Genomic DNA, 19,551 nt, shown 5'->3' on the forward strand with positions numbered 1-19,551 from the left:
AAATTATTTAAATTTAAGATTAAATTTTTTAAACCATGTAGAGTTTTTGGGTGGTTTTAGTTCATTTGATGTTGAAGTTTATTACCCTGAGATAATAGAAATCTGCCTTTACTGAGGATAAAGATGTTCTCTTGAGAAAGGAGTATAATTTTGAAGCTTAAATAAAACACAAAACATACAAAACTCTATTATTCTTGAGGAATATCCGTTTGCTTTTTGGAAGCTTTGCTGAAATTGATGAGCATTAATTAAAAAGATAAAAAGGAAATGAATACACTCAAGTTTGATACTGTAATTCAGAATACCTAGTTTTATAAGGATTTGTTATTTCTAATTCCCATCCTTACTAATAATTGAAATACCTATGTAATGAAGAGGGAAAAAAAGCTATACTTTCTTGTCCAACATAATTCTAGTAGAGCTGAGATGTTAATTCTTAGAGCTATATTTATATTTTCAAGTATGTTAACTTTTTAGAAGTCAATATTGAGGAAAACGTAAAAAAGTTTTTATATACTTTTCCTTTTAACTAGATGAAGAACTTCCTGATTACATTATGGTGATGGTGGCCAACAAGAAAAGTCAGGACCAAATGACAGAGGACCTGTCCCTGTTTCTAGGGAACAACACAATTCGATTCACCGTATGGTATGTTTCTGAATTTTTACCCCTTAGACCAAAGTTTGGCACAAATCAGAGTAGGTATTCTGTCTGAAAAGAGGTTCTTGACAGGAGAGGCAGATTCACTGTGGAGAGGCAGGTAGTGAGCCATGCATGAGAGCACAGCCTCTGGAGCCAGATTGCTGAGGTTGAATCCTGGATCTGCCTCTTACTTTGGTTTTTCCACTTGTAAAATGAGATTAATAAATTCCCTTTATAGGACATTGTAAGGATTAAATGAAATAATACATGTAAGGTACTTATATCTGTGCCTGGCCCATAGCAAGTCCTTAGTCTGTGTTAATGGTAGGTTATTGTGTTTCTTTGTAAACCTTTGGATCTCTTATTCCTTTCCCTGAACCCAAACCAGTTACATATGTTTTGGGGGCCGGGTTGACTTCCTCAGTTGCTTTCTCTAATGAGTTAACCTTTAGGGGGCAAAGGTTTTGGACAAAATTTCAAATGAGTTTTAAAAGTTTGGAACCTTCTGAAGTTTGGGATTGTAAAAAGACAATTTTATGTTTAAATATAAATTCATGTTATTATTTTCAGTGTCCTTTTTCAAACCAACAGAGGCCTTTCAGTTGAGAATATGGAGAAAAAGCATAAGATTCATTTAAGAAGGCAGGCCAGGCTCTGGTACCATGTTTGAGGTAGAGTGAGGGTAGGGGGAGGTAATGATGTGGCTGAGAATAGATCAGGAAGTACTCTGAAAAGGCCCTCACTCTGGGAACCACCAATTACAGAACAAGTTGATAATGGAGCAAAAGTTGAGCTAGTAGAGTGGCCTGCTTACTTTGCATGGCAGGAGACTGGGAGAGGTTAATAGGCGCTAAAGAGGGATATGAAACTGGTTAACTTCTACTTCTTGCTTTTAAACCAGAGTTTGTCTTGAAGGTATTTTTGCCCCAGTGGGCTACTATATGCTTTATCAGTCTTGTGAAGTTTTCTTGAAATTGCAAATAGAATTCTCTGATTATATTACATAGTTTTGAAGAACATTCAGTACACTGGTTGATCCTCAGATGTTTTGGAACATCCACTACCGTAGCGTGGGTGATCTAACCCACTTGTTACACTTAGTCCCTAGAATTTAAAAAAAAAAAAAAAAAAAAAAGACCGTGGAACTTTTGACTGGGGAAACTATGATTTTTTTTTTTTTTTTTTAAATCTACAGTCCACGTATTTGTTTTCTTTCACATACATGTTTTTTGACTTGATTTTTTTGGTTCATCCTTGGTATCACTTTTGGTTGGAGTCCCACTAGTTTAATATGGGAGATTGACTTAGTAGGTCCTTCTTAATTAACTTGATGGAATGCTTGAGACAAATTTCTTACATAAAGGACTACATGAATTTGAATTTAAAATCATATTAATTGACCTTTCTCATCTTGCCATAAATTTAGTTCCTTAACACATACTGATACAAGTTACGATGTCACTGTCTTGGCAGTTTATTTTCTTAAGTTAAATGTTCATTTACCAGCTTGAAACGGACTATTCTGCAATAATTGTGTCCAAGGGGACAGTGGCATGTGATGGGGTTCTGGTTGAAACATTGTTAATGAGATATTTCTGGTGTTTTCATGAAGCCTCCTGAAAGGATTGTAAGGCACATTTGCCTTGCACATAACTACTAAAACAGGTTATATTATAAGCAAGGTTGTAGTCTATTCTTGTTTATGTGACTAGTTTTGTAAGTAATAGTTACAATGAAGTGATATATTTTAAGATTATTTTGAAGTTTTTTCGACGCTTGGAATTAAGTTGTCCCAAAAACCATATTAATAGATAAAACAAACTGCTTAAATGATTGTAATAATAAGCTGTATTACATATTTGTGTGTTTTATCTTTTACCCTAAGGTACATTGAGTCTTTAGTTTTAGTACTGTTTATCTATTAAATACCACTTAGTACCATTATATCTGAAGGTAAATTCTATAATGTCATCAAATTTCAAGTGACAATTGAGATAAAATCTTTCTTGATTAAAGGAAGCTTTAAAATATTTTTTTTTTTTCTTTCAGGCTTCACGGTGTATTAGATAAACTTCGCTCTGTTACAACTGGTAAGATTCATTAAAATTCAGGGTTTTTGGAATTTACTATAGCATTTTCTTTCTAAAGCCATGTATATTGCTTTGGGAAAAATTCCATAAATTTGAAAACAGTGGTTCATTTGAACTTTCTTAGGAAGCCTATGAATTATGAATTCAAGAGCAATAAATTTAACATAATTTAAAGATAATTTAAACGATGGAAGAGAGGGGCGCCTGGATGGCTTAGTCGGTTAAATTCCCCACTCTTGATTTTGGCTTGGGTCATGATCTCATGGTTCATGAGTTTGAGCCCTGTGTGCTGGCAGCACAGAGCCTATTTGGGAGTTTCTGTCTGTCTCTCAAAAATAAATAAGTAAACTTAAATAAAGGAAGGGAAACTATGCAATTTATGTTAAGGAAGTAATTGTACATGCATGCAGTGATTTAGCTTCAAGGATATTTTAGTATTTTATAATCGAAAATTCCTTAAAAGTTTAGTAATAGCAAATCGAAATAATTATTATATTACTATGTATGGAATAACATTCAGCCATTAAAAATGTTGTGGAAGAATACGTATTGCTTTTAAATTGGTGATGAAGACAGGGAAGGTTCAAAGTAATAAATAACAGCTTAGAAGGACCATGTGATTTTCTTTTCAGATCCCTCCAGTCTCAAGTCTTCTGATACCAACATCTTTGATAATAACGTGTCTTCAAACAAGAGCAGTTTCGGTCGGGGAGACGAGAGAAGGCATGAAGCTGCAGTGCCACCCCTCGCAGTTGCTAGCACAAGACCTGAGAAAAGAGATTCCAGGGTTTCTACTAGTTCACAGGAGCAGAAAGCCACTAATGTTAGGTGAGAATCCTCTGTAGACCTGCTGTGGGTAGGTAGGTGTGTGTATGTGACATTTACATTGGTTTTTATATCTTTAAATTTCTGTTTTCAGAAAGTTTTGGAAATACGGAGGTGGTCATGAGCAATTTTTTTGAATAAAATAATAAAATCCAAAGTATGATTATCTTTTACCTCAAACGTAGTAAATCAAAGTTTTAAAATAGAATGCAATTTTAGAGTAGTTTTTAATGGAATTTGTAAAGGGAGTATCTACATTGTTTCATTAAAATTTAAATATTCTTTGAAGATTTAAAGATACTGCTCTAAATTGGATATAATTCTTTGTGTGTTTCTTAAAAAAATAGACAGACTTATGATGATGGAGCTGCAACCCGATTAATGTCAACTGTGAAGCCTCTGAGGGAGCCAGCACCCTCTGAAGATGTGATTGATATTAAGCCAGAACCAGATGATCTCATTGATGAAGACCTCAATTTTGTGCAGGAGAATCCCTTATCTCAGAAAAAACCGACAGTGACACTTACGTATGGTTCTTCTCGCCCTTCTATTGAAATTTATCGACCACCTGCAAGTCGAAATGCAGACAGTGGTGCTCATTTAAACAGGTTGCAATTTCAGCAGCAACAAAACAATATTCATGCTGCCAAGCAACCTGATTTACAGAACAGCCGGGTATATGAAACAGGACGTTTGTGTGAACAGGAAGTGCTTAACAGCTTAGAAGAGACTTATAGTCCCTTCTTCAGAAACAACTCAGAAAAAATGAGTATTGAGGTTTGTATATATTTTATTTTATTTTATTATTATTATTTTTTTAGTAGGCCACACACCTAACATGGGGCTTGAACTCAGTGACCCTGAGATCGAATCACATGTTCTACCAACTGAGTCAGCCAGGCATCCCTGTATATACTTCTAAATTCTGGCTTGTTAGGCTGAAAATTAGCAGTTCTTAATACTAAATATGTGTGGAATAGCTACACACGTATTGCAAGTTTACTTTAAACTGATACATCTGCTACTGAACATACTACACCAGATTTTCCTCTTCACAACTGGCTTCTACAGATATTTTACATCTTGTTTATTTTTCTGGGATGCCAGCATTTGAGATAACCTTCCCCCCCCCCCCCCCCATTTGAGATACCTTTAACCTTACCTTATAGTTTTGGTAGAATTTTAGGTCAATTTTATTAGATTTTCCACAGCAATTACTAGTAAACAAGTAATTTCATTTTATTAGTTTCTTCAATAGTGTTACATGCTGCTGTTTATAAGTGATTGTAAAGCACTAGTTTTTGTTTAGCTGCAGATTGGCTACTAGGGATATTTATATTTTTATAAGAAACCAGGAAATAGCCCGTGAATTCTAAATATGATTGGCTTTTTCTTGAAAAGGAAGAAATACTGTGGTAGATCTTTGTTATTTTCTGAGACTAGGTAAGCGTAAATTTATCTGATTGCAGGAAGAAAACTTTCGGAAGAGAAAGTTGCCTGTGGTAAGTTCAGTTGTTAAAGTAAAAAAATTCAATCATGATGGAGAAGAGGAGGAGGAAGATGATGATTGTGGGTCTCGTACAGGAAGCATCTCCAGCAGTGTGTCAGTGCCAGCAAAGCCTGAAAGGAGGTACCCTGAACATTGTCTGTAAATCTTTAGTTGGCTGATGGAGCTCCTGGGTTTGTTAGAGATCATGAAAATAAAAATTTAATAACGTAAGATTTTTCCATTGGTTTTTGAGAAACATTAATCAAAGAGAAATTGCTTAAAATTGGAGAAGATTGCAGAGAATACTAAAAACTGTAATATAGTGGGGAGGAGGGGTGATCCAGATTCATTATTTAAAAAGTTAAAACTTTCCCATCTAGTTGGCATTTCCTAAGAACTATTGCTAGTCTGTTTCAAACCTAAGAAAAGGCTACAGTAAAGGCCTAATGGATGGCTAGCATGCGAAGAGCTGAAATCTAAAAATTAATCAAAATACCTTTAACTTTTTTAGACCTTCACTTCCACCTTCTAAACAAGCTAACAAGAATCTAATTTTGAAGGCTATATCTGAAGCTCAAGAATCTGTAACAAAAACAACTAACTATTCTACAGGTAATTTAAGTGTATTACATTTACATTAAGTTAGTTTTCTGTACCTCTTGAGGAAGCTAGAATTGATTGCTCCCCAAGTTGTGGTATAATAAAGACACTTGCCACATGCCACCCCCATGTTTATAGCAGCATTATCAACAATAGCCAAAGTATGGAAAGAGCCCAAATGCCCATTGATGGATGAATGGTTAAAGAAGATGTGTGTGTGTGTGTGTGTGTGTGTGTGTGTATGTATATACGTATATATATATATGTGTATATATATACGTATATATATATGTGTGTATGTATATATATATGTATATATATGTATATATATATATATACGTATACATATATATGGTAAAAAGAATGAAATCTTGCCATCTGCAGCTATGTGGATGGAATCGGAGGGTATTATGCTAAGTGAAGTTAGTCAGAGAAAGACCAATATATGACTTCACTCATATGAGGACTTTAAGAGACAAAACAGATGAACATAAGGGAAGGGAAACAAAAATAATATCAAAACAGGGAGGGGGACAAAACATAAGAGACTCATAAATGTGGAGAACAGGCTGAGGGTTACTGGAAGGGTTGTGGGAGGGGGGATGGGCTAAATGCGTAAGCGGTACTAAGGAATCTACTGAAATCATTGTTGCACTATATGCTAACTAATTTGGATGTAAATTAAAAAAAAAAAGATACTTGCCAGATGTCAAGACCAAGAGGAGGTTCAGGGAATAATGGTTGTAAAAAGATTTGACCAGTCTGAGGAACTTGCAGCTATTGGTGGAATTTAGTTCTTAGAGCCATGTATAATGCCTTTTCCTTCCTCTTTCTAGTGTGTATGAAATACAGAATTTTTAAAGGGAGTTTTGGTAAAGATGGGACTGCAATATTCTTGGCATTGGAGTCAGCATTTGATCGGAATTTATGTTGTATAAAAGGGAGCACAATTGGGTAGTAAGAGGCCAGAGTTAGAAAGACATGGTTGGTGTATGAGCATATTGGTCTCTTTCCTTTCAGTAGAACCCATTAATGGAATATAAAGCAGAGAATTGATTCATTTGTGATGTTCCTGCCTCAGTCCTAGTAGAAATTCTAAATTATTTTATGAGAGGAGGTAAAGGTTTTGCAGGCTTTTAAAATGAGATGAGTCAGCTCTGTAATCTGACCCTTATAGAAAGCTTATTCTGAAATGCAAACCAAGTGATAGGTGCCATATTAGCATTAAATTCTGTACTTTGCCCCATGTGCTATAGCCATTGTGTAAAGTGTTTTCTTTTTTTAATGTTTTTTTTTTTGAGAGAGAGTTGGGAAGGGACAAGGAGAGGGAGAGAGAATCCCAAGCAGGCTCTGCATTGTCTGTGATTACCCACTCTAAAAAAAATTTTTTTAAGATTATTTCTTGAGTGAACGAACACACACAGAGTGAGGTGGGGAGGGAGAGAGAGGGAGAGAATCTCAAGCAAGCTCTGCACTGAAGGCACAGAGCCCCAGACAAAGGACCCCAACTCAGGAGCTGTGAGATCATGACCTGAGCTGAAATCAAGAGTCAGATGCTTAACCGACTGAGTCACTCAGGTGCCTCTAAAAAATTTTACTTTTGCTATGGGTTTGGTGACTATTCTTGTAACATTTTTCTGGTTTTTCATTCTCCTTTGCATCTTTTTGTGACCTCTTCCTAAAGTGAAGTAAATTGTAAGTTAGCAACTTTTAAACCTCATAGGCATCTGTCCTCTTATTTTCTTTTTAAAAATTTTTAAATGTTTATTTATTTTAGAGAGAGGGGGAGACAGAATCTGAAGCAGGCTCCAGACTCTGAGCTGTCAGCACAGAGCCCAGCACAGGGCTTGAACCCATGAACCAAGAGATCATGATCTGAGCTGAAGTCGGACGCTTAACTGACTGAGCTACCCAGGCGCCCCTGCTTCTCATCTTCTACTTTAACCTTGAACATAAAATGGGTTTTGCCATATCAGATCTGGGTTATTGCGTAAAGGCCAACACTAGACCTAATCTATTTACATTCTTTCTTTTTGCCTGTGCACACTATTGAGTGTTGAGAATTGTAGAGAATTTTACTCTTTGTGACTTTGAAATTTCCTGTTTTTATTTTTTATTTATTTTTTTATGTATTTATTTTTACATTAAGGTTTTTCTTTTTAACTTGTGGCAATTTTTTTTTCTTTATTTTATTTTTTTTCTTTTTCAATATATGAAATTTATTGTCAAATTCATTTCCATAGAACACCCAGTGCTCATCCCAAAAGGTGCCCTCCTCAATACCCACCCTACCCTCCCTCCCACCCCCCATCAACCCTCAGTTCTCAGTTTTTAAGAGTCTCTTATGCTTTGGCTCTCTCCCACTCTAACCTCTTTTTTTTTTTTTTTTCCCCTTCCCCTCCCCCATGGGTTTCTGTTAAGTTTCTCAGGATCCACATAAGAGTGAAACCATATGGTATCTGTCTTTCTCTGTATGGCTTATTTCACTTAGCATCACACTCCAGTTCCATCCACGTTGCTACAAAGGGCCATATTTCATTCATTCTCATTGCCACATAGTACTCCATTGTGAAATTTCCTGTTTTTATAATGATGAGAGATTTCCCTAGTTTTTTGAGAAATAGCATTGGAGTTTGTTCTTGGCCTCTGTTATGTAGGTTACAATTTGAAATTGTTATGTGATCATGAAGCAGAATCTAAACTGTGTTTGGTTAGGGGGTGCCTGGGTGGCTCAGTCGGTTAAACGTCCACAACTTTGGCTCAGGTCATGATCTCACAGTTTGTGAGTTTGAGTCCTGCTTTGGGCTCTGTGCTGACAGCTGAGAGCCTGGAGCCTGCTTTGAATTGCATCTCCCTCTCTGCCCCTCACCTGCTCACACTCTATTTCTTTCTCTCTCTCTCTCTCTCTCTCTCTCTCTCTCTCTCAAATAAATATTAAAAAAATTATAAACTACTTTTGGTTAAAAACGAATACGTTTGCGTGGCAGTGTATTTATGGCACATGGTTTAAAATGTAGAGATGAGATCCGTTATTGGTCTCTCTGGAATATTGTAAGAAAAAAGCTGGTATCTGAACGGTTTCAAACTTTTCATATGTCCTAAACCCGAGGAAGCATTTATATTTAATAGGACATGTTCACTGTTCGGTTTTGATGTATTACTGCATCTGCATTTCTCATCTTTTTTCCTTTTTGTATAAAAGTCTCACAGAAACAGACACTTCCAGTTGCTCCCAGAACTCGAACTTCTCAAGAAGAATTGCTGGCAGAAATGGTCCAGGGGCAAAGCAGGACGCCCAGGATAAGTCCTCCCATTAAAGAAGAGGAAACAAAAGGAGATAATATAGAAAAAAGCCAAGGTAATAATTTAAATGATACGTCATCCTTTATTATACTTTTTTTATGAGACATTAAATATTTGCCACTCAATATTTATGAAATGTTCTATGACAAAAGTGCTCATTAGGCCCAAAAATAGAATGAGAAGGGACCATGAGAAAAGTCTGTACCTATACTTTTCGGAATTTTAAGAGTCTTTTTATTATGAAATTTTTAATGTTATTAAAAGTGGAAAGAATAGTGCAGTGAATTCCCATGAATCCAGTTACCTCACCTTAATAATTACCAGTGTTTTGCTGGTTTTAAGAAAACTTGTATTTAGAGATACATAGATGCCTACATTTTCTCTTTTTTTCTTTTTGTTAATCCTACCCCTGTTCTCTTAAACTTGAAATCTTTAAATTTCCTCTTTCTTAGCATTCTGTCTCTTACCTGCCAGATCTGCCCTATTGTCCCAGTGGCCCTAATTTATTATCCTCTTGTGGCTGGCATACTATGGTTAGCCTTGAGCTGACCTTTCTGCTTCCTTTCTCTCAATCCCACCACCCCAATCTCAAGTACAAACACTTTCCTGTTTAAAGTGTGCCTCTGGGGGTGCCTGCATGGCTCAGTCACTTGGGGGTCCAGCTGTTGATTTTAGCTCAGGTCATGATCTCAGGGTTGTGAGCTAGAGTCCCACATCAAGCTCTGTGCTGAATGTGGAGCCTGCTTGGGATATTCATTCTCTATCTCTCTTTCTCTGTCCCTCCCCTACTTGTATGTGCGCACATCGTGTGCTTTCTTTCTCTCAAAATAAATAAAAATAAATTAAAAAAATAAAAAAATCTCTATTATAAAAATATACAATATGACATCATGTGACTCCTTTCTGAGAGTATTCTAATGTTTCCATCTCCTGCATTGTCCAGGATTGACGCCATCAACTTGGCGTTTACACAGCTTCAATATCTGGGCTCTAGGCCTGTCCAGTCATTCTCCACTGCTTTCCAACCTTTTTTCCTTCTTTTCCTATCAGGAAAGGTTCTAGTTTCCTTTTCCTCTTCTACTGAGATCTGAATTTAACAACCCACCCAAACTGAATGCTCATCACATTATTTCTGACTTACACCTTTCTAATGTTGGCATATGTTTTTTTCATTTTTCCTTAACTGTGTTCTTGAAATTGTTCTAGGTTCAAACATTTCATGAAGCTTTAGTGATTTCATCTTATGTTTGTTTCTTCATTCTCTCTTAAAAAAAAAAACAAAAAAAACCAAACAAAAACTCTTGTGGGGCGCCTGGGTGGCTCAGTCGGTTGAGCATCCAACTTCGGCTCAGGTCATGATCTCACGGTTCATGAATTCGAGCACCGTGTCGGGCTCTGCTGACAGCTCAGAGCCTGGAGCCTGCTTTGAATTCTGTGTGTCTTTCTCTGCTCCTCTCCTGCTCCTGCTCTGTCTCTCGCTTTCAAAAATAAACATTAAAAAAAAATCTTTGGATTGTGCAGTTTGCCATGTCGGCATTATTTGCAGTTCCAGTAAACGATGGACCTGAGAACAGAAAAATTCCAAAACAGCCAGTAGGTACTAACTGGAAAGTGTAAGTGGGCCAATTTGTGAAGAGCAACTGAAACTGACACTTGATCTTCAGTAAGGGTAAGCATTGCAGTTATCAAAGCACATCAAACAGTTTTAAATCCATGATTTCATATGTTTTGAAGTAAATCCTTAATTAGCTTCTGGAGGATAATAGACGCTAATCCATTGTCTTGAAAACTGGATACATAATTGAGCATTTATGTTGTCTTTAAAGAGTGGTAGCCCTGGGTAACTGAATAGTATAGGAGTTAGCATCTGTTTTTGTATGTAAAGTTTTATTGGAACCAAGCCATGCCCATTCATGTATGTATTGGCTGCTTTTGTAGTACATCCACAGAGTTGAATAGTTGCAGGAGACCATAAAGCTCCCCCAACCTAAAATAGAAAATGTTTGCAATTCTTTACATAGTAGATGGGAAGAGCATTTTTTTTTTTATAGTAAACTCTGTGCTCAATGTGGAGCTTGAACTCATGACCCTTTGATCAAGAGTCACATGTTCTATTGACTGAACCAACCACACACTGCTAGGAAAGCATTTTTAAAGATCACTTCAGCTAGTAAGTAAAAAAACCAGAATGATAGAATTATAGTTTGTGGGTTTTTTTCCCCCCAACTCAGTAGATTAATGAATGTAGGCACTGGTGATTAATGTCTACGAAAAAAGTGAAAGCCATTTCGTGCCTCCAGATGAAAGAATAAAACTACCTTAGTCTTGCCAGAGGATTTGATCCAGCAGTCAACTTGCAGAGGTACAGAGGCCAGAGGAATATGTTGGTTGTTACATCATGAGTGTGCAACAGGCAAAGAGTAGCCTCTGGGACACCATATAGGTCAAACAGCCTGAGAATTCTAGATTAAAAGACCTAAAAGACAAAATAACGAGGGGCAAGGTTAAGCTGTAGCATCTAGAGATGTACACTTGTGTGATAAAGCCACAAAGAAAATTTAGGTATTAGTATAAATGGCATAAATGGTTACTTTTGGAGAGGGCTGATTGGGATCGAGCACATGGAAAGGTTTCTGGGGTAGCTGGCATAGTTCTATTTTCTTGACCGGATGGTGGTTGTAAGGGTGTTTTGCCTTCTAAAATTCCTTAAACTACTGTTTGTGTTGTGTTGTTTTCTGTATCGTCGTTTTGTTTTAAAGTAAAAGGTTAAAAATTTTAAAAGGTATCAAACACATCTGCTTAAGATTACCGTTGCTCTTACTGAATTGATTTATTCACAATCACAAAAGTGACATTCTGCAAACAGCCATTAATTACTGTGCTTACTCACTGTTTTACAGCTTTCTGACATGTTTTTTTTAAATCTAAATATGCACACATGTATTGGCATGAGTTGTTGATAGTGTTCTTTCATCTCTCTGGCCTCTATTTTTACTAGCCTACCACCTCACAATATTCGTGCTATTTCTCTTTTTGTCTTGGATTAGTCTGTCACCAGAAGTTTATTTTGTTAATTTGCTCAAAGACTTAAAAACAATAATTCTGGCTTTATTGATTCTCCTTTGATGTCTTGATTTTCTATTTCATTGGTTTCTACTCTTTTAATATATATCCATCTATATTTTTAATTATTCTAGCTTGTCTTTCAGATGTAAAAATTTAAGGTGTAAATTTCTCTTGAGTGTCACTTTTGTTGCATATTCACAAATTTATAATGTTTTCATTATCCATCTTAGTATTATGATCTTCATCTTTGACCTATGAGTTATATGGAAATGTTTTTGATTTATAGTATATGGAGGATTTGTTTTTGTCTTTTATTTTTTTATATGTACCCTTGACTTAATTGCATTGTGTCACTGTGATCTGTGTCATACATATTTTTTGAAAATTGTTAAGACTGAAGGCATCAATTTTATACGTCTTCCATGTGCATTTTGGAAGAGCGTGGACTATAATTGTTGGATTGAGAATTTTGCATTTAGTAGATAAAGCTCTATGGTTACATTGTTCAAATCTTGATCTTACTGAGTTTTTGGTTTGCTTGATTTATCAGTCATTGATAGAAAGTCTTGAGATTGCCCACTAGGATTGATATATTTATCTTAATTTTTCTATACTTCTATCAGCATTTGTTTTCCCTGATTTTGTTTTCAGTCTTCTCTTTTAAAGTTTTAGGCAAATATATATCTTAAATATTATAAAGCTAGATTGTTGTTTTTTAACCCAGTCTGAGTTTGCCTGTTACTGGAAAGTTTAAACCATTCACATTTCTTAGATTTCTAATATGTAGTTGGACTGGTTTCTGTCATCTTTTTTGATTCATAGTGGCCTTTCATTTTTTTCTCTTTTGCCTTAAAGATTCATTAGTTACTATTGTTGATTGCCCCAGCTCTGCTTTTTTTTTTTTTTTTTTTTTTAACTAGCTTAAATGAGAGCACTCCATTTCTGTTCATTTAGTGGTTTGCACTGGAATTTTACCATGCAAATTTAATCACATATTTCAAAAGTTAATGTTCTGACCCCATTTCCAAAGTAAATGGACTTTAGAATACTTATGCTTCAGTCTTTACTTACGTAATGTTTCCATTGTTTTGTTTTGGTCTTTTTAAAAATGTGTTAAGTTGGGCACCATTATCACTATTTTACCCAGGCATTGTTTGTTCAGACTTGACCTACATGTTTATCATTTTTTGTTCTGAAATCTTGAATGTTATGTGGGGGTCATCCTCTTCTAATATGTTCCAAGTATTTTTGAAGTGTATTCTTTGGAAGTTTCTTTAAGAATTGGTCTGTTTGTCTAAATTTGCCAAGAATGTTTATCTGTTTTTTTTCCCCCTTGTTGTGCAGTAATTTTGCTGGATACCCAAATCTAGGGTAACAACAGTTATTTGTTCTCAACATCTTGTATATATTATTCCATTGTTTTCTGGCTTCCATTATTGTTGAGTGGACCTGTGTCATTCTAATTGTCTGTCGTTCCTTTGTAGGTGATCTGTCCTTTCTCTGGCTGCTTTCAAGATCTTCTTTGTCTTTGATGTTCTGCAGTTTCACTCCGATGTGTCTAGGCATGGATTTCCTTTATTTCCCTATTTTGTATGTGTTGTATAAAAAACATTTAAATAAAATATTTTACGCTATGAAATATACATTCACCATAGAAAATTTGGAAAAACAAATCTTTGTAATGCTTGCTGATAGATGAGAAATTAATCAACTAGCATTGAAAAATTTAACATAAAAAGCAACATTCTTGGCTTTGTTCTTCTCCACACTGGTTCTTCCCAGAGGGCTACCACTTTTTTTTTTTTTTTTTAAGTTTATTTATTTTTGAGAGAGAAAGAGTGTGTGCGTGAGTGGAGGAGGGGCAAAGAGTGAGGAAGAGAGAGGGTCCCAAGCATGCTCCACACTGTCAGTGCAGAGCCTGATGCAGCACTCAAATCCATGAACTGTGACATCATGACCTGAGTGGAAATCAGGAGTCACATGCCTAACCGACTGAGCCACCCAGGCACCCCAGAGGGCTATCGCTTTTAAAAGCTTATGTTTATGTCTTTAATTTTTTTCATGTCTATAATATGTTTTATAACCACTGTTTCTTAATTCACTAACTTGTAGGTGGTATCTTTTAGTTCTTTGCTACGGTATATCAGGATCTAACACTGTTCCCTGCTTTTTAGGCCCGTACGGTAAAATCACTGTCTTTTGCTTCATTTATTGGCTACTTTTATTATTTTAAGTAATACATCTAAATATTTATTTTTTGTGAGATTACTGTATTTCAGTATATTTTGACTCCCAAAAGATAAGGATATTTATGTGCCTTTTTAAACTATATCTTTTTTAAACTACATCTTTTCTCACCACACCTTCTAAGCTCTGCCATCTGTACTTTTATATTGCTAAGGATGATCAGATATACATTTTGTTGTATTTTCCTAGTTAAGACGACTATTTGTAAATTGACTAAAAGTGGAGAACCAATAAGCAGCATATTTACATTATTGAGACTATATGAATATTACTTCATAGACGACCAGATTTACTTTTTGTTTACAGCTCTTTGCTAGGGGTTCCCTAGAGTCTTTTTTTTTTTTCCACTCTTGGACAATTTTTTGTTTTTCTTAGGTTCTTCCCCCTTCCCCCCCCTTATTATATTGCCTACCTTTATTATGGCCAAAAAATCTGTCATTTTATGCTCTTAAGTCTTTGGGTTCCCCTTTTCTTAGGGACCTTCATCTTAGAGCTTCTGTCCTCTTTTGCTTATTTGACTGGTTGCTTACTAGGTTTGCTTCAAGGCTGTCATTCCAGGACTTAACTCCTCCCCTGAGTTTTCCCTGCATTTTCTGGATCTCGTTGTCTTCTCTGTATATTCTTCCATTTTGTCACCACATGATGAAGAAACTTAAAAAGAATGAGAGGTAAATTTTTCTGAGTACTTAGAACTCTTAAAGATATCCTTGTACTTAGCTGATACTTTGGATAGGTACAGAATTCCAAATTGAATTTTCCTCACAACTTTGAAGGCATGGCTTCATTATCTTGATGCTTCTCATGTTTATGCTGAGGAGTTGGTTGCTCATGTGATTCTTACTCCATTATAGAATACCTTGGATTCATTTCTCTGGGAAGTTTTAGGATTTTCTTTGTGTTCTTGAGGTCTGAAATTTGCTGTGATAAACATAGGTGCTAGTCAGTCACTTTTGGATTGGGTACTTTTTGTGCCTTTTTAATTTGAAAATCCATGCTTTTAGTCTGGGGAATTCTCTATAAATTATTTCTTTAAAAACATGTTCTTTTTTCATTGTTCTCTTGCGGGAATTCTGTTACTAGTTGGATGATAAACTTCCTGCTTTGATTTTTCTCTTTTCTCTCCTCATTTTTTACTTGATCTTATGCTACTTTGGGATGTTTTATTGACTTTATTACCTTCCTCCGTTTTTGGTTTTTTTTTAAGGCAAACATAATTTTAAAATTTCTATAAGCTCTTTGTTCCATTTATGTATCTTGTTTTGTGGATTCAGTATTACTTCAAATTTATCTGAAGAACATAATTAGAGGATTTTTTTTTTAATTATATTTTGTGCCCTAATTGATGGTTTCCTTCAGAGTCCATTTTTGTTTTGTTTTTTTCTCTTTTATGTGTAGGCTCTTTTTAAAAATGTCTGCAGACACACAGTTCCTAGTTTAAGAAAAGGCAGTAAAGAGGCTTACCTAGAATTGTGTGGGCTAAAGCTTTGCTGTGGGTTTTGTTTAAATAAAGCAAACAGTGGGGTGTCTAGGTGGCTCGGTCTGTTGAGTGTCTGACTTTTGATTTCAGCTCAGGTCATGATCCTGACCCAGGATCATGGGATCAAGCCCTGCGTCGGGCTCCGTGCTGAGTGGAACCTGCTTGAGATTCATTCTCTCTCTCTCCACCCCCTGCTTCTTGCCCCTCAGCACACGTGTTCCCTCTATCTCTCTCTCTCCAAAAAAAAAAAAAAAGGAAGAAAGAAAGAAAAGTGTTTTACAAGGAGCTGCAATTGGCCTTGAAATTGTAGAGGCGTTTCCTTGGAAGTGCTTACACTCCTGCTAGCTGTCTAGATTCTCCCCAGATAATTTGTTGAATTCCTTTTTAAAACATTTAATTTTTTTTTTTTTATAAGTAGACTCCATGCCCAACTTGAGGCTTAGACTCCTGATCCTAAGATCAAGAGTCTCATACTCTCCTCAGCCAGCTAGGCACCCCAAAACATTTAATTTTTAAAAAAATGTCTGAGGCTGTATCATTCGTAAACCTTGTTTTCTGTTTCATGTCCTTTGTAGTCTTCTTTGTTCCTCACTTCTCACAGTTGGATGCTCTTTTGTTACATGTCATCCAAGTTAAATATCTCAACGTTATCCACTCCCAAATTTATATCTCCAGCTAAGACTTTGCATCTGAATTCCTAATTCCTGTGCAACTGCTTATTCTACATTTCTTCTTGGATATACTGCAAATTATTTTAAGCTTATCTGAAACCTAATTACTGTTTCCTGCAGTCTTCCTCATTCTGGTTAATGGCAGCACCACTCTTCTAGTTGCTCAAGCCAGAAACCTAATGCTGTTCTTTGTTTCAAGCTTAGAACCATTCCTTTCCTCTCTCTCTCCTTTTCCTCTTCCCTTTTATGTTCCTTCTACCTTCCACCTTTACCAAATCCTGTCCACGTCTACCTCCAGAGTATATTTAAATTTACCTATTCCTTATCAGTTCTGCCTCTGCCATCCTAGGTTAAGCCATCATCTGTGACTTGCCTTGATTATCAGAAAAGTGTCCTTACTGGTCTGTCTGCTTTCAAACTCGGCCTCCTACAGTCTATTGCACACAGTAGCAAGTGTTTCTTTTAGACTGTCAGTGAGATCATGCTTCTCCCCTTCTCAGAACCTTCTGGTGGCTCCCCATTACACACCCACATATAAAAGTAAGATTCCTTCCTGATGTTGTCACCTACCACCTTCTCCCTCCCGCCGCTTTTCTTTGCTATCCACCAGATATACTTGGTGTGTTCCTCTTCCAGAGCACTCAAAGAACAGCATGTCTGAGATGCTTTCACCTTTTACCCTGGCATATTTTTTTCCTTATGTCCATATAACTCAGAAGTCATCTCTGTGAAGTGCTCTCTAGCCCCCCACTCCGTAACCCACTTTTTCTAAAGCTTTATTTTTCCCCATAGTACTTCTTATCTAAAAGGCATTTCATGTTTTCATAGTTCAGATATTTTTTATCCAGGCTCAGGTTATCAACATAAAACATGTTATACTTTAACATACATTTTGGGTTTTTTGAGGTTCATCTTCTTCCCCTCCCCACCAGAATGTAAGTTCTCTGACCAGGGATTTGTGTGTGTGTGTGTGTGTGTGTGTGTGTGTGTGTGTGTGTGTGTGTGTGTTGTTCATTGCTGTGATTGAGTGCCCAGAATGGTACCAGACAGTAGCTCAGTAAATCCTTGTGTCTTAATGAACGTGTTATCTCGCAGCTTTCCCAGGGTTTCTGGCTTTTCTGCTCTGCCTCACAGACGGTATTTGTCCATGTATATTGTTTTCCAGAGGTTGTTGAAATCGCATCTGCTGTGATCCCCTTCCTAACCCATGTCTTTAAATGTGTGATATAATTTGTGATTATATAAATTTTTTGTGTACTGAAATCATTTTTTACTGTGTACATTCTGTAAGTATTTCATTTACATCTATCCCCACTGTTATTGATTGGTAAGTATGTTAGAACATGTTAAAATAGGACCCTAAGGAGGATAGGGATATAAGTATTTCTAATGCAGTAAAATTTCTGGTTATTTCTCCCTCTACCTCAGTGGGTAATCTTAGAAACTCAGTTTGGAGGCCACTGTTGTATGTTAGGATTTTGTCCTTCTTAAGTTCTTTACTTCATTTTTATGGACTCCAGAAGGAGAGGCTATGAATGCATATGCCCAGTGTATCATGTTGGACTAAAAGCATTTTGAAGGAGTCTTAGCAAAGAGAGGAGTGTTTATATTCAGACAGAAAGAAATTCTCCCCTTAGTTCTGCCGTTGCCTTCCTCAGAGGTAAGCATTGCACGTAAAACAGTTTGTAGTCATCTTGGCATTTTTTTCATATGTATGTATATGTATGTCTTTTCTGTGAAAATAGAATTACATGTATATATGCACACCATATATGTACATATAAAACACATCACATGAGTTTATCAGTGACATGTTTTGTTCTACTTTGTATGCCTGGAGAAAAGTATAATGACATGGTGATTAGGAGTATGGACTGAGGGAGTCAGACTGCTTAGGTGTGAATCCAGATGCTGCTGCTTACTCCGTGACCTTAACCTTTCTGTACTCCACTTTCCTTAGAATACGTACATGCCCTCTGCTGGTAGATATTTACATTGGAATCTGTGGAAGGATCTTTTCTTACTTTGCATTCTAAAGTTGGGCCGGGAACAATAGTTGATAATAGGAAGCCTCAAATGAGCTCTTTTTAGACATTATGTTACTCCTCTGTTAGAGCCCTTTCCTGTTTCTCTCTTTGAAGTGAAATTTGCTGCCCTCTAGTGAGCCAACTGGTTTTCTTAGCGTTTGGCTTAGGATGTGCTGTTTTTCCTAATGTTTGTTTATACTACAGAGACCTGTCAGCTAGGGCTCTTAATTCTGTATGAGTCCAAAGCACTGTAAATTGTGAAAATTACTTTCTACCTAAAGATTTTAAGGAATTAGATTAAATTTACAGATACAGTTGATTAATGAATAAAGATTCTTTTATAAATTTCAGTACTTTTTCTTTTTTCAGTTATTGTGAGCACCATCTCTTTAACTGGGAAACCAAAGGTTACAACTCATCATAAGAATTCTTTTGTAGAGGCTATGGGGAGCCATGTCCACCATCTTGCATCTCTGTACAACTTACTTGTTGCTTGGCTAGTAACCAAAGTAAAAATGAAAACTAAAGCCACAGAAAGACGTTTCATGTTCTTGAATTAGAAGATTTTAATATCGTTAAGATGGTGATCCTCCCCCAAATTGATATATGAATTCAACTCCATTTATGTTAAAATAGGAATTTTAACATAAATGGCTTTTTTGAAGAAATTGGCAACTGGTCCTAAAATTCATATGGAAACCAAAAGGACCTAGAATAGCCAAAACTACTAAAAAATAAAGTTGGAGGACTTATATTTTCCAGTTGCAGAACCTATGACAGAGCAATTGACTAGCACTAGCCTAAGGATATACATACAAATTAGTAGAATCAAATTGAGAGTCTGGAAATAAACTGGTACATTTCTGGTAAGTTGATTTTCAACAAGAATGTCAACAGAGTTCAGTGGGGAATAAATACACTCATTTCAACAAATGGTGCTGGACAACTGGATATCCACAGGCAAAGAATGAAGTTGGACCCTTATGTAAATTAACTAAAAAATGGATCCAAGACCTACATGTAAGAGCTAGAATCATAAAACTTTTAGGAAAAAAGTACATGTAAATCTAAATGAGCTTGGATTAGGCAGTCGTTTCTCAGATGTGACACTCAA

At 36.1% G+C, this 19,551-nt stretch overlaps 1 protein-coding gene across 6 annotated transcripts in view; it reads left to right on the plus strand.

The window, feature by feature from the left end:
• ZC3H14 (zinc finger CCCH-type containing 14) overlaps positions 1–19,551 on the plus strand; it is a 47,363-nt gene that overhangs the window by 9,131 nt on the left and 18,681 nt on the right. For all 6 annotated transcript variants that reach the window (XM_042990308.1, XM_042990309.1, XM_042990310.1 and 3 more), the window contains exons 3-9: positions 534–648; positions 2,692–2,732; positions 3,365–3,560; positions 3,905–4,334; positions 5,027–5,187; positions 5,558–5,658; positions 8,849–9,004. In XM_042990308.1, coding sequence (XP_042846242.1) covers positions 534–648; positions 2,692–2,732; positions 3,365–3,560; positions 3,905–4,334; positions 5,027–5,187; positions 5,558–5,658; positions 8,849–9,004 — 1,200 coding nt within the window. The remainder of the gene's footprint in view (positions 1–533; positions 649–2,691; positions 2,733–3,364; positions 3,561–3,904; positions 4,335–5,026; positions 5,188–5,557; positions 5,659–8,848; positions 9,005–19,551) is intronic.

The sequence above is a fragment of the Panthera tigris genome, chromosome B3, assembly GCF_018350195.1.
Source record: "Panthera tigris isolate Pti1 chromosome B3, P.tigris_Pti1_mat1.1, whole genome shotgun sequence".
In the NCBI taxonomy this organism is placed as follows: Eukaryota; Metazoa; Chordata; class Mammalia; order Carnivora; family Felidae; genus Panthera; species Panthera tigris.